Below are 13,811 nucleotides of genomic sequence, written 5' to 3'. Positions count from 1 at the left end.
CCATTCTGCCTGGGTCTGCCAGGAGATTTAATTCAGCTGTGTGTATGAAATGGAAAATATATTTTGTTTCATTCTGGATATTTCTGATGAATCATTTCATATTAGCCAATGTAAGAGAAGCAGAACCCAGAATATTTTGGTTATTCCAGTTTCCAATAAAGCAAAATCCAGAGAAAATGAATTGTGTTACAGGAAGAGCAGATCAAAGCTGTGTATTTCTCTCTTCTCCACGTGCTCTCAACACAACCTTTACTTGTATTTAGAAGAAAACTAGAGATATTTCTGAACAGGATGTTTGATACAACATAGGAAAGACTTCTATCTGCACCTACAAAACTCTTGTTTTGGAAGAACAAGAAACAGCTCAATAGAGAAGATCTATATGACCACAACAAATCTATCACTACCATATATGTACATATCCTTTTTAGTGACAGATATCAAAACGTATGAGAGTTATTTCAGATTAGTATGTCTTATACAAAAATCCAGCTTCAATTTGTACATAAGGCAGTGGAGACTTACACACAATATATAAAAACATACTGTTTTCAAGAACAACTTCTGCTTTTCTACTTTTAACAAACATTGAGTAACATGAAGAGGTCTGGAGTTATTTTTTCATTTTGTGCTGGTGGCAAAATGATGCTTTGAGTTGGGGTGAAATGATATTGGCCAGTACAATGTACTTTTTTCATCAAGGTATAACCTTAACAAATAGAAACAGCTAGCTTTATATAGCAATTAGTTTAGATACAATTAATAAAATAATGTGGATTAGTAATAGCTATATTGTATTACTATAAATATGCCTTGAAACAAAGCAGGAAGAAAATTCTGGACAAATTTATCTGTAGACAGAGCTGCTAGAGCACTCCTAATCAGATCTAAGTTACTTGTTTTGGCAATTTATTATATCATGATGTACCAGGTGACAGATCACTGGAAATCCTGAGGAAAAAGTTCAGATTTTTAATATATTTCAATCCCAGACCTCTACTTATTTCTATCTCTAGAATTCTGGAATTGGCAGTTTCTAAATGTAATACATCATCACCATCACTGAATTATAGGATTCAAAGAGACATTGGAGGTTCTAGTCCAACCTTATGCTCAGTGCAGGAATCCTCATAAAGGTAGTCTTTGCTTAATTATGCTAATTAAGACCAGAAACTCTGTCATTAAACAATGTGGCCATTAGTAAAAAAAAACCACACACACACATACATAACCACACTGCCTAACAATGGCAGTTTCAACAGCCCTACTTGCCCTGTGCAATATTTTCTTGAAGTATTATCCTCATTATTATCTCAATTTCCAGTGGAAATCTGCATAAAGCAAAACAAAAAAGAATCTTTTATAGGAAAGAATAATAGATAGAGTTCTTGCAACAAGAACAGGATTGGGAAACAGGTTCCTATCATTTAAAAATTCAAACTGGTCTCTTGAAAATATATAAAGACAGAAGACAGACCAGGAAACCAAATATGAGATTTACAGCATAAAGGTAGTCCTCAACTTACGACCACTATTGAGCCTAAAATTTCCATTACTAAGCAAAACAGCTAAGTGAGTTGTGCCCCATTTTACTACTTTTTTGCACAACCGGTAAGTGAACCACTGCAGTTGTTAGGTGAACATGTGATTGTTATGTGAATCTGGCTTCCCCCACTAACTTTGTTTGTCGGAAACTAGCTGGGAAGGTTACAAATGATCACATGATCCCCGGACACTGTAACTGTAATAAATGCATGCCAGTTGCCAAGCAACCGAATTTTTATTACATGACCATGAAGATGCTACAATGGTCGTTAAGTGTGAAAACCAGTTATACGTCACTTTTTTCAGTGCTGTTGTAACTGTGAACAGTCACTAAACAAATGGTTGTAAGTTGAGGACTACTTGTACATTTATTTCAATGTTGACATGTGAATGGCAAGAGACACTTAACTTTGGAGCTCAAAATTCTTTGGCCTTGTCAGATTGGAGAAGTTAATTTTGTTTATTCTGCGGAATTTCTATGACATTACTGGATTCATGGAACTGAATTTGCTTGTAACTAGGCAATTCCTAAAATAGATGTGCATACCTTGTGAAGAGCCATATCATTACAGAATCTGTTGCATGGACAATTTATCTTTTGTGATACAGAAGTTGAAAACAAACTTCTATGAAATAGAGGGGTTAATTTTTCAAAATATACAGTATATTCAAGCTCTCAGGAAGAAGTCTTTTACTGTAAGTTTGCAAGGAGGAATATTCAGGTAGTCGATGATCTTATAGATTGAAACAATATTTGTGAGGGCACTTGGCAACTCAATGTAAGATGAGAAAGATCACATCTGAATTAAGCCACAGAGTAAACAAATCTTGGTGAATCTTGGTGCTGAGGACCTTCCATTCTTCTCTTCCCTTACTTAGTCATGAGGAATTCTCCAAAAGCTTCTGCTTTTGAAACTGGATGCTTTAAAATAAAATTAAATCTAATTTGGTTTAGATGGTATGACAATCCATAATCAGAAATAAGAGCTGAAGTATTTCTGCAGTTATATAGAAATATGTTTAACAGTGACTGCTGTAGCTTAGTCAGAACACACACAGCTACAGTTTAGCATGATATTCAAATATTTACAGTGAAGTGAACTCAGATTATTTCCCCATTTCACTTACCAGTCATAGAAGCTAGGTGAAGCAATATTTTTATGCAGTTACTAAATTAACAGGGTAACGAGTCAAGACATTTGACAATATAAAATTAGCATTGATTGGACAAACTAAAAAAATCAGTATGTGTTATTTAAACACATATGCACACATGTGCCACCCTTGAAACAGGAATCACACACTCTAGAATGTCCATTAGAATCCCCTACCAGGGCTGCACTTATTTTAGTATATCTTTTAACAATAGTGTTGAATAGTAGTAGGTGGATCAAATTAGGCTACTCCTATCTGTTAACTGGAAAAATGTTTTGTCTTCCAAGCATATAACTGCTACAAAAGAAAATCATTAGTCCCAGCAAGTTCTGACATTTGGAAATAGCAGGAATTCTCATTATAAGGAAATCTCCAGGCAGATTCTAATATACATCCTGTGATATTAGCTACTTAACAGTGATATGCTTTCTACTATTAAATATCCCTCGGGGGCCTATTAATCTCTTATAGCCACCAGAACCGCACATAGACAATCAGCATAATAAAAAAGACAGCAATAGCAGCAAGCTTGGCATAGGTGGAACGCATGTTCAGATATTTCGCATCCTGGCGGTATTTCTTGGACAAACTGGACAGATTGTTTGCTTTGGAATCCAATGCTGTTTGAAGAAAAGATAGCATGCAAATAAAAATATTATATTCATGAAATGTCAATATTATTATTTAAAAGACAGTAGATCTAGCTCCAACCTCTAAGTGTTTAATACTGACTTTAGTCTGACATATATGATTCAATCTTTTTCACTGAAACGTTTGCTAGATGTTATAGATTTCCCTCAAGCAGGTAGGAAATTTTGTCTTTGATAATCAAATTTTGTCTTTGATAATTTTTTAGATTAATGGGCAATGACTTAAAATAATTATTATAAGCTACAAAAGGGAATTCATGGAAGTCAAATTCTTTCATTTCCCCTAGCAGTTACAAAACCTTTTGAAAAAACTCTATGAAAGACTAGTGAACTTTTATAAACAGTGGGATGAGGCACTGAGTTTGCAGAAAGGAAGTTTCTTATTCCTTCTTCTTCCGATCAACTACCCCCAATCTTTACATAATGTTTTTTGGTGTCTCTCTCTCTGTGTGCATGTAGATGTATATATATAGTCAAAAAATGTCTTTTACAGTAGCTGTTGGCAATTTCCCCCCATTTTGATGTTGTCCTTCTGTTCCCTCATCTAGATAAATATTGAAATGGTGAAAAGCAGTGGGCCTAAGATAGAACCTTGAGGTACCCCACTGCATGCTTCCCTCCATATACCGTGTTTCCCTGAAAATAAGACCCGGTCTTATATTATCTTTGCCTCCAAAAGAGGCATTAGGTCTTATTTTGGGGGGATAACTTATATTTTTCATGACACCCGCCTCGCCTCACAGCAGTGGCACCAACAGCCCCGTCCAGCAGGAGCCCGCGTGGCTGCGGCCCACTTCTTCTGTGGTCGCTCATACAGCACATTGCGCCACTGCCGCCACAATGAGGCGAGGCAGGTGGGGGAGGGGTGGAGCTGCCCCATGCGTCCCGCACCCACTTACTTCAGGGATCCCCCAGCCAGGCCATTTCTTGCTCACGACCTTCCCTTTCACTCCCCTCCTGAGCCGGACTGCCATGCTATGGAGGATGGGTGGGTTAGGCCCGGTCTCCCTCTGCCGTTTCAGAGCCAGGGGGGAGTGATGGCAGAAGGCTCCGCTGCTGCTGTGTGCCGCTGGAGGGGCTTTCTTTGCACACCCCACAGATCACCTGCCCGGCGGCAGCCTCTTCCTCCTTCTCCACCAACTCTCCTGTGGCTTACGCAGTGACCGGGCGGTGCAAGCCTCCCCTGCTGCCTCCCTCCGCCAGCCCTCCGTCACCGCCGCTGGAGAGAACGGAGAATGGGGAGGGGAGCGGCTCCGCGCAGCGATGCAGAGCACTTGCTTGCTGCCCTGCGTCTCCCTTCTCCGTCCTGGAAATGGCAGCCCCATTTTCTGCCACTTCTCCCGGTGCTGCTGTAGAGTTTGGCGCACCACTGCCCAGCTCCTCTCTCTTCCCGAAAGTATTTCTTCACTAACCTGCTTTCCAGCTCTGTCATGTTTCTCTCCTGCTGCAGGGAAATGAAATTTGTGGGACTAAAAAAAGTTCAGTCAGACCTTTCAACTTCGCGAGATCTTTTTTTTTTTTTTTTCCACAAGAAGTTGGAAGTCTGATTGAACTTTTTTTAATCTCACAAACTTCATGGCGCAAGCAATGGGTGTTGTGATTCCGTGCCAGCCTGTGTTCCCAACAGCTGAGTCTGAGGAATCTGAGGAGGAGGTGGAGGAGGCCGTTGAGGGGCCATCAGGGTCAGAGGGAGGCTCTGATGAATTACAAGACTCACGGCTTGATGAAGAGCCTGGCCCCTCCAGTCGTGTTTCTGATGAAGCTCAGCTGTGTGAGGAGCAGGAGTCAGANAAACAACAACAGTCTATGAGACTACTCCAAAGTAAAAGGAGAAGGCAATGAGAGGCAACGCCCTGGGACTGCTGTATAAAAAGGGGAGGTGTGGGCGTTGCTGGTTGCTGAAGGCAACCGTTTGCAAAGTGCTTCTTGGAATCCTGGTCTGTTCGTCTTGTTTGCAACGTGTTCCTGTGGACTATTTCCTTCCTTTGGATTTGAGGTTTGCTGTTTGTGTTTCGGACTTATTGACAGGATTGTCACCCAAATAAAAGGGATTTTGTTTTGTTTTAAAGTTTCCAGCCTATTGTATCAGCAGAGGTTTGGTCCTTGTGCCTCTAACAAGGACGGCAATAGGCTGGGATAGAACAATGGGAGATCTGGCAGAGGAAGTGGCACCTGCTGCTGGGCAGGTGATCTGTGGAACAAAGCGCGAAGAAAGCCCCTCCAGCAGCACAGAGCGGTAGGGGAGCCTTTCGCTGTCACTTCCCCCTGGCTCCGAAACGGTGGAGGGGGACCGAGCCTACCCCGCCCATCCTCCGTAGCATGGCAGTCCGGTTAGGGAGGGGATTGAAAGGGAAGGTCACCGAGCAAAGAATGGCCTAGCTGGGGTGGCCCTGAGGTAAGCGGGTGAGGGGCACGTGGGGCAGCTCCATCTCTTCCCCCACTGGCCTTGCCTCGTTGTGGCAGCAGCAGCGCGACACACACTCTCCTGCCCTATTGCAGCAGTGAAGTGGGACAGAGTGGGCAGGGTCATAACTAGGGCTTATTTGGGGATAGGGCTTATATTAGGCCCACCTCCCAAAATTAGGGTAGGTCTTATTTTTGGGAAAACACGGTAGATGTAGTTCCATTAAGGACTACGCTCTGAATGTGATTAGTCAGCCAACTGCAAATCCATCTGTTGGTGGTACTATCTGTTTTACATGATGGTAGGAATCTACGCTTTCATAATTACTTCCAGTTTGGGAAAGATTTTCAACTAAGTTAACTCTGGTGGACTCAGAAATAATAATTAGAAAAAAACAGAAATTGTTTGCTCTCTGTTATGTAAGCAGAAACTGTTTTCCCCTATGCCAATTATTTGTCCATGGATCAAATAAAATGATAGAACACAGCAATAACAGACACCTGCTGCTCTGTCTGGTTGCATTCTTCAGCTAGCATCAGCTTTCAGTTAGGCAAGATAATTGCTTGCTTGCTTGCTTGATCACTGACTAAAACAGATAGATAGTGAACAAGTAGAAGAAGGGCATGGACAGGTAAGATGAGGGTATTTCTATTGGGAAATATATGTTCTTCTTATTGTCTCCTTTAGCAAAAAGAAAGGATGCAATAAGGGTAACTAGAAAGTAGTGCAACAGAATAAGCTACATACTGTATGTATAGTTGACAAAGAATAAACTACCCCACCACAGACAAAAGAATAATGCTAAGGAAAAGAATGAAAGCCACCAAGTGGGCTGGAAAATCTTGCAGATGGGACACTGAGAATTAGGCAGTAGCATCTTTTCCTGTTCCCTATAGTCTGATCATGGGCTTTGCCATGTTGTTGACTATTTCCAATCACCTACTGGTTCCTGCCTGCCTTTGCCTGCTTTTTATTTCTCTCAAGAAAAATAATTGACAAGGTACACCATTTCTCAAACTATTGCCAAGCTGGAATGAACAATTCCAATCGATGGATTAAAAAATACTGTTCAATAAGCAGTGCTATTGATGCATGCTTATTATACATTGCACTGATTACTCAGCATGAAATATTGTCACTGAAACGTAAGATCACAAATGATTTAGAACTTCTCACAAAATTGTAATTTTCCTAGTCTATTGGTTTGTTGGTTTTTACAAAACAGAGTATATATTTGCATGCTATGTTTCAAGTTAATTGCCAGAGGAATTAAGTACATGCTATTAAAATACAAACAAAAATTAAAAGGCCTTCATATGGTATCTGTTTTTTCTCAGTATGCATCTTTTGTTGCCTCTTGAGGATTAGGATGGTCCTTCATTATCTACAGGAAGTATTATTTTAGGCAAAGCGGTTTGCCAGTTTTATTCTGCAACCATATATTTAAACTTCTCCCAAAATGGGCAATAGTTTATGCTATAGTTTTGCAAACTGTGTCTGTGAAACCCTAGGATTCCACAATAAGATGGGTTAGAGTGGTGGGATCTATAATAGTAAGATAGAGCATAAAAAAAAGAAAGTTCATAGAACAGGATCTATGGCCTGAAAAAAATTGAAAACATCTGGTTTATGGATCCCTGTACCTGAAAGAGTTTCGCCTCGTTGTAAGACTTCTTCAATGTTGGCTACCATGATTCTTTGTACATCTTGTAACTCTGTATTAATAGACCCAAGATTTCTTCTTGCACGGCTATCTATATACAGCTTCTTGGTTTTCTGGATATAGGTATCTGGAATAAAAAATAATTGTTCATATAAGGGTATTCTCTTTCCAAATTCTTAATCAATTTGTATTCTCAAATCATGCCATAGAGAGAACTTATTACAAGGAATGGAAAAAAGGGTGGGTGCAGGAGAAAGAACTGCTCTAGGGGGAAAAAATACAATGAACATCTTGTCTGTTAATTTCCCCAGCAGGGTTCAGTAACTATACTGATAGCAAATATAGTCATTAACCACAATATAACCTGGTTATCCTATATTCAATTTAAATTATCTACCTCTTGTTTAGTAAAATAAAACTTCTGAAGTACAGGTAGTCCTTGTTTAATGAACACTCATACAGTGGCTGAAGTTATGACAGCACTGAATGAGGAGACCTATGACCAGTCTTGTCGTGATAGCCTTGTGGTCATATGATCATGATTCAGTATTCAGCAACTAGCTCACAATTATGATAGTTGCAGCGTTCTGCAGTTACGTGAGCACCATTTGTATCCTTTGCTGCCAGTTTCCAACAAGCAAAGTCAATGGGGAAGCCATTAGGAGGATGCAAATTGTGATCATGTGACATCATGCTTAACAGTCATGCAGGATTCACATAACAATGGCAACCAGAACGTCACAATTGCTGTCACAAGTCATGTGACAACATGTGACATTGCTCATTATAACATTACTTAACAACAGAGTTGCTGCAGTTTCAATTACTGTTAAGTGAGGACTACCGATACTGCAATGAAATGTAGTCTAATAAAGCAAAACATATAGATGACATAGGAAATGGCCCTGAAGGATAGGAGGAAGAACTGCTATCAAGGCAACAATCAGATAAGCTGTTTCTTCCAAGAAACTAATTTGAGTAAATGTCTCAGTTCCTCCCTAGCTCACACTAATAAAAATGAGGGAGGAGTAAAGCACATTTAGACTTGCAAGATTACATTAATATAGCTATTATTAGAAAAGAAGTCCTAACTTATACAGCATTGGTTTCTTAGTCTGGTCTACCTTCTGGGTTGACAGAACAATATAAAATGTGAAATACTTTAAATGCAGACATCACTGTTTACTGTGGTATATTATTCTATCTCTTTGAATCAATTCATGTATATGCCACACAATCTTTTTATCCCATCAGTTGAAGCAGAAATCAGAGAATAGTTTAGATATGCAATTCTGAATGTATTAGTAACCTATTAAAAGAAAGAAGTGGAATGAGCCAACTAGAAAGGGGCATTAAGATTACTAAAGAGCTGGCCCTGGACTACTATCGTTAAATCATTAATCTAAAGAAATAAATCTCACCAAACTCAATGAAAGAATAGGGTCTGGACACCGTTGGCACCTTTTTCCCATGTTGTTCATCAAATTCTGAGTGCAAATCTTCCAGATATGCAAAAGCCATTTTTTTGGGGAAAGCAGCTTCACATAGTATCAGATAACAAACTCCTTTTTCAATAATGTAACTATAAATGAAGATATAAGCCAATTGTTAGCCTGGAAGAAAAATGAACCCCTACCTTGGACTATTGATTTCAGTGGCCATAATGCAAACAGCATTCCAATCTATATTACAAGACACAAATTATATTTAGCCTTAAATTATACTTACTTCAGAGTTCTACTGCATTTTAGACAAGAACAATGGTGAGAAAAGCTCACACACATGCATGCCATCTTTTATCTTTATCTTTTATGTTTTATTGATTTTATTCAATGGGCTACCCTTGAAGAGCATTTGAAGCTTCATCTAGTGCAGAGTGCATCAACGCAGAGAGTCTTTGAGGCTCCTAGAGTGGCCCATGTTACACCACTGTTCCAAGAGCTGCACTAGTTGCTGGTTTGCTTCCGGATGCATTTCAAAGTGTTGGTTATTACCTATAAAGCCCTGCATAGCATGGGTCCAGGTTTCTTGAGAACCATCTCGCCCCTATGGAACAGGCCTGCCCCACCCATGCCGTCAGTTAAGGAATTCCGGCTGGCAGGGTCCAGGAAAAGAGCCTTCTCTGCTATGGTCCTGGCCTTTTGGAACATCCTGCCCCGAGATGAGATTGGCTTCCACCCTCCTGACCTTCTGCAAGAGCTTGAACACCTGCCTCTACCAGTTGGCTTGGGGGAGTACCACACTGGAGGTGGTTGATCAACTAATAGTGGCTCCCACTTCTCCCCCATATGTTCTGTTCCTTTCCTCCCCATTCTTTAGTTTTAGTTACAATCTGTATTTTCATTGTGATTTTATTGCAGTTTTATATATTGGCATATATATATACAGTATATATATTTTGATATTGTAAACTGCCCTGCATCAACTTGCAGCGAGATAGGGGGGCAAACAAATTTAATATTAAAAATATTAAATATTATTATAATTTATTTGATTGTTGTCAGCAATCCAGAGTTGTTGAGAGTCAGGTAACATCATGTTTAATAAATTATTATTACATCTTTAACTTTTCTCTTGATGTTCTATATCATTCTCTTAGAAAAAAATGTAAAATATTTTGTAATATATTTCGAAACTGGCTATGATTTTCAAAATGCAGAGAAAGAAGTGGAGAACAACTTATCTCAAATTTGATAAGATGCAGCACAAAGTTCACTTAAAAGCTTACAGTACAGTGATATAAGCAGCAAAAGATTATAGGTTATAACCAAAGAAATGTACAATAGAAAGGCAAAAGCAAAAAACAAACTAAAGCTAGCAAGAGAGCCAAAACCAGCAAAAGATTTTCTTTAAATATGTTAATAGCAAGAAGATGGAAGATGGGTTGCTGGACTCACTGCCTATTTCAGATGGAGAAATGTTAGTAAATTACCATGAAAAAAGCAAAAGAACTTAATTCCTACTTTGCCACTATTTTTATACCCAAAGGAAAATGTTATTTCAGTAGCACAAATTGCAAACAGAAATATATTACATTGGAGAGAAAAAACGTAGGAGACAAATATAAAATGGGTAATTCGTGTCTTGAAAATACTACTTCTGAAAAAGACTTGGTTGAATTCATTGACAAGCTGAACATGACTCAGCAGTGTAAATATGGCAGGTGGAAGGGCTAATGCAATTCCTGGTCACTTAGAAGCAACATTGTCTCAAAGAAATACCTTCTTCCTCTCTACTCCACTCTAGTGGATTTTTCTAAAGTAGTATATATGATTCTGGGCATCACACTTCTAAAAGGATATTGACAAGTTAAAATGGATTCAGGGGAGGAACCTATGCAATAGGCTGATGGAACTTAGGATGTTCAGAAAAGAAGACTTAGGGGAGACATGATAACCATGATCAGGTACATAAAGGAAAACTATAGGAAAAATGGACAAGAACTATTTTCCTAAAAGCAAACTAAAAATAAAGAATACAAATTATAGTTGCCTGAATTTTATTTAGGAGAGCTAAATTGGTGTAGAGTTAAGGCTAGAAACTGGGACACTATGAGCTCTAGTCCTGCTTTAGCACAAAGCCAGCTGGGTGACCTTGGTCTAATCACTTTCTCTCAGCAAACCAATTCTGAAAACCTTGAAAAGAAATTGCAGGGACTTATTCAGGCAGTCACCAGCGAGAATCAGACAGAATTTAAAAGAAGAAAAATAATTCATTTAAGCCCAAGGAAAGATTTCCTGATGGTAAGATCTGTACAAAAATGGAATATTCTACTATAAAGTTGTGGGTTTTACATCACTTTTTAAGGAAAAGATTTTAAAACAGATTTTTAAGAAAAACTGTGGACATATGGTTTAATAAGTTTTTCTATACATTGCAGAGGATTGGACTAGATGATTCTTATGATCCATTCCAGGCCTAGAATTCCATGATTCTATGAATCTGCTGAGTTCTTTCAGACTGAGGAACTGACTCACATTCCTGAATGCTCCTTCAAGAATCCAAGACCCTCTGAGGCTTACAAGGCTTACTTACAGATTACATTTAGGCCTTTTTGAATCTCAGTTGGAGGGAAGAGTGCCCAATAACTCTTACATAGTTACTTGAATCAATATTTATTTGTAATAACTGAGGATATTGTCAAGCATTATGTTCCACTATTAGCTAGATACAATTATGCTTTTAGATTGTATAATTTTCAACAGCAAATGAAAATTATTGGAAGTTCTCTTCAGATCTCTCATATCAGTATAAAATAGTTTTATGTACAAGTGCATGTCCCTTGCTCACCTTTCTCCCTAATGTGAGCAGAGTAAATTTTGCAAAGGACTAAGCTGATAAATTGAAAACTGACTTTAGCACACCAAATTCTTCCAAGACTATGCTTTAAAAGATATACTTAATGTTGCTTCTCTTAAAGTTTGAGAAACTCACCAAGATTTGCTATTTATACTTACTGAAAAGTCATTGGTCCAGCTTCTAATGTGCATCTGGTAGGAGACTGTTCATTGAGTTTCCGAAACAATTGCTTGGCCTGGCTCTGATACTGCTGCAAATCTCGACCTGACTATGAAAAAATAACAACAACCCCCCCAAACAACAAACAAATCTCCAACATACTTCAACAAATTTAGTCAAATTATGGTGAATAATTAGAAAACAACCAGATCAAAACTTAGATCTTATGGCATTTTAAAACAAACATTTGTGGACTATAGTCCACTTTATTAAATCAACTAGGTATATATCTGCAGATTCCTGCTCACCAGTAGCATCCATTAAACAGGTTAAATAAAGAAAAAATTCCTAACTGTATGATACATCTTCCTCTAAGTGGGAGTGGGGGAGAATGAGCTCAATTTAGACTCATTCTCTAATGCTGTAATTTTGTTATACACTTCAGTAAATACATAGCAAAATTCACAATGTTATTTCTAACCTAGACAAGCATTTCGTAGTAAATAAAGAAAAATTAACCCTAAGCAACCCCATTGGTTTTATTCCTAAATATCTTTCAATTTCAATGCTATCATTTAGTGAGTACACTTTAAATGCTTAAGCTGCATTGTATATATTACTTAATCAGAAATTAAATCCTGAGTAGAAAGGAAGGGGGGGGGAACCCACAGTATCTCACACTCACCTGTTCATCTTCCTGCATAGAAGCAGCTAAAGGAAGCCCATCAGCCACCCGCGCAATCATCGTTAGAAGCACCATCTTCTTGGACGATCAACACCTACAGATTCGGTATCCTGCTCGCTCAAGACTATACTGAGCTGGCCGGAAGCTGCAAAACCAAGTTCCGGATCCCTATAAGAACTCTCTTGCCTATTTCCTGTGCAATCGTATCGCCGGTCAAGAGCGGAGGTTCCCAGATTTTGGGTTCCGGTAAAAGTAACGGACATTTTTTTGTTCCTCTCAGAAGTGGTGTTGGGGGATGGTCTTCAACAGCCCCGGCAAGGATCGTAAGCATGAAGGTCTAAGTGTCATCCGCTTTAGCGATGGCAGTTCCACAACACAGTTGCAGAGAAGTGCGGGCGTTCTAAGGACATCCCGACTTGGAGGGGGACATCGAGCAATATGCTATCGATGCGCCAATGGACTGACTTCGAGACCGATGGCTCAGGCTCAGGCTCTAGCTGCGTCCCTCTAGCCCAGTACCAAAGGGGTTTGTCTCACGCCTCGGCTGTCTCATCTTCCTCCGAGCTCCTTTTCATCTGTTGTATCTTTTAAATGCTGTAAGCGCTAGTTTAACAAAAGAAATATAATTCTCAAACTTAAGAGCATGGTAGCGGTGACAATTGCATAATAATATCTTACATGTAAGCTTTTTGTTTTGTGAATAACAGCTGGGAGAAGGAATTTTAACTCCCTGTCCTACTCCTAGAGCAGAATTTTTTTTAAACAATTACTGTTTGCTATAGGTAGTCCTCGACTTACAACAGTTCATTTAGTGACCGTTCAGTTACCATGACACTGAAAAATATAACTTATGACCGGTTTTCACACTTATGACCATTACAGCATCCCCATGGTCTGTGATCAAAATTCGGATGCTTGACAATGGATTCATATTTATGACAGTTGCAGTGTCTCTTCTGACAAGCAAAGTTAATGGAAAAGCCAGATTCACAAGAAAGGTCACAAAAAAAATCACTTAATGTTTCACTTAGCAACAGAAATTTTGGGCTCAATTGTGGTCGTAAGTCGAGGACTACCTGTATCAGGAGAAGCTGCTATTGACATGAATGGAGACCAGTTAAAAAGCTAATACAGTCCTAGGCTACATCAACAGAGGGATAGTATCAAGGTTAAGTGAAGTGTTAGCACTGATTTATACTGCATTGGTAATACCACACTTGTAATACTGCATCCAGTTTTGGTCACTGCAAT

At 39.0% G+C, this 13,811-nt stretch overlaps 1 protein-coding gene across 1 annotated transcript; it reads right to left on the bottom strand.

Moving 5' to 3' along the window:
* Nucleotides 1-2,221: 2,221 nt before the first annotated feature.
* On the bottom strand, nucleotides 2,222-12,729 carry SEC22B (SEC22 homolog B, vesicle trafficking protein). Its single transcript, XM_015821463.1, has 5 exons — nucleotides 12,561-12,729; nucleotides 11,875-11,984; nucleotides 8,839-8,999; nucleotides 7,398-7,544; nucleotides 2,222-3,320 (listed from the first exon to the last, which is right to left on the bottom strand). The coding sequence occupies exons 1-5, from the start codon at nucleotides 12,633-12,635 to the stop codon at nucleotides 3,166-3,168; spliced, it is 648 nt and encodes a 215-aa protein (XP_015676949.1). The 5' UTR covers nucleotides 12,636-12,729; the 3' UTR covers nucleotides 2,222-3,165.
* Between the last annotated feature and the right edge of the window lie 1,082 nt (nucleotides 12,730-13,811).

Source organism: Protobothrops mucrosquamatus, unplaced genomic scaffold (assembly GCF_001527695.2).
Source record: "Protobothrops mucrosquamatus isolate PMUCROS unplaced genomic scaffold, P.Mucros_1.0 scaffold1335, whole genome shotgun sequence".
In the NCBI taxonomy this organism is placed as follows: domain Eukaryota; kingdom Metazoa; phylum Chordata; class Lepidosauria; order Squamata; family Viperidae; genus Protobothrops; species Protobothrops mucrosquamatus.
The sequence above is the reverse complement of the archived record's forward strand: the minus strand, read 5'-3'. Positions and strand labels throughout refer to the sequence as shown.

What these genes read in the sequence shown, in the direction of transcription:
- SEC22B (XM_015821463.1), bottom strand. Translation starts at nt 12,635, where the DNA reads ATGGTGCTTCTAACGATGATTGCGCGGGTGGCTGATGGGCTTCCTTTA. An exon ending in CTATGCAGGAAGATGAACAG is followed by an intron (nt 11,985 to 12,560) that starts GTGAGTGTGAGA and finishes ATTTTTTCATAG; the next exon opens with TCAGGTCGAGATTTGCAGCA. An exon ending in GCTGGACCAATGACTTTTCA is followed by an intron (nt 9,000 to 11,874) that starts GTAAGTATAAAT and finishes CTTCATTTATAG; the next exon opens with TTACATTATTGAAAAAGGAG.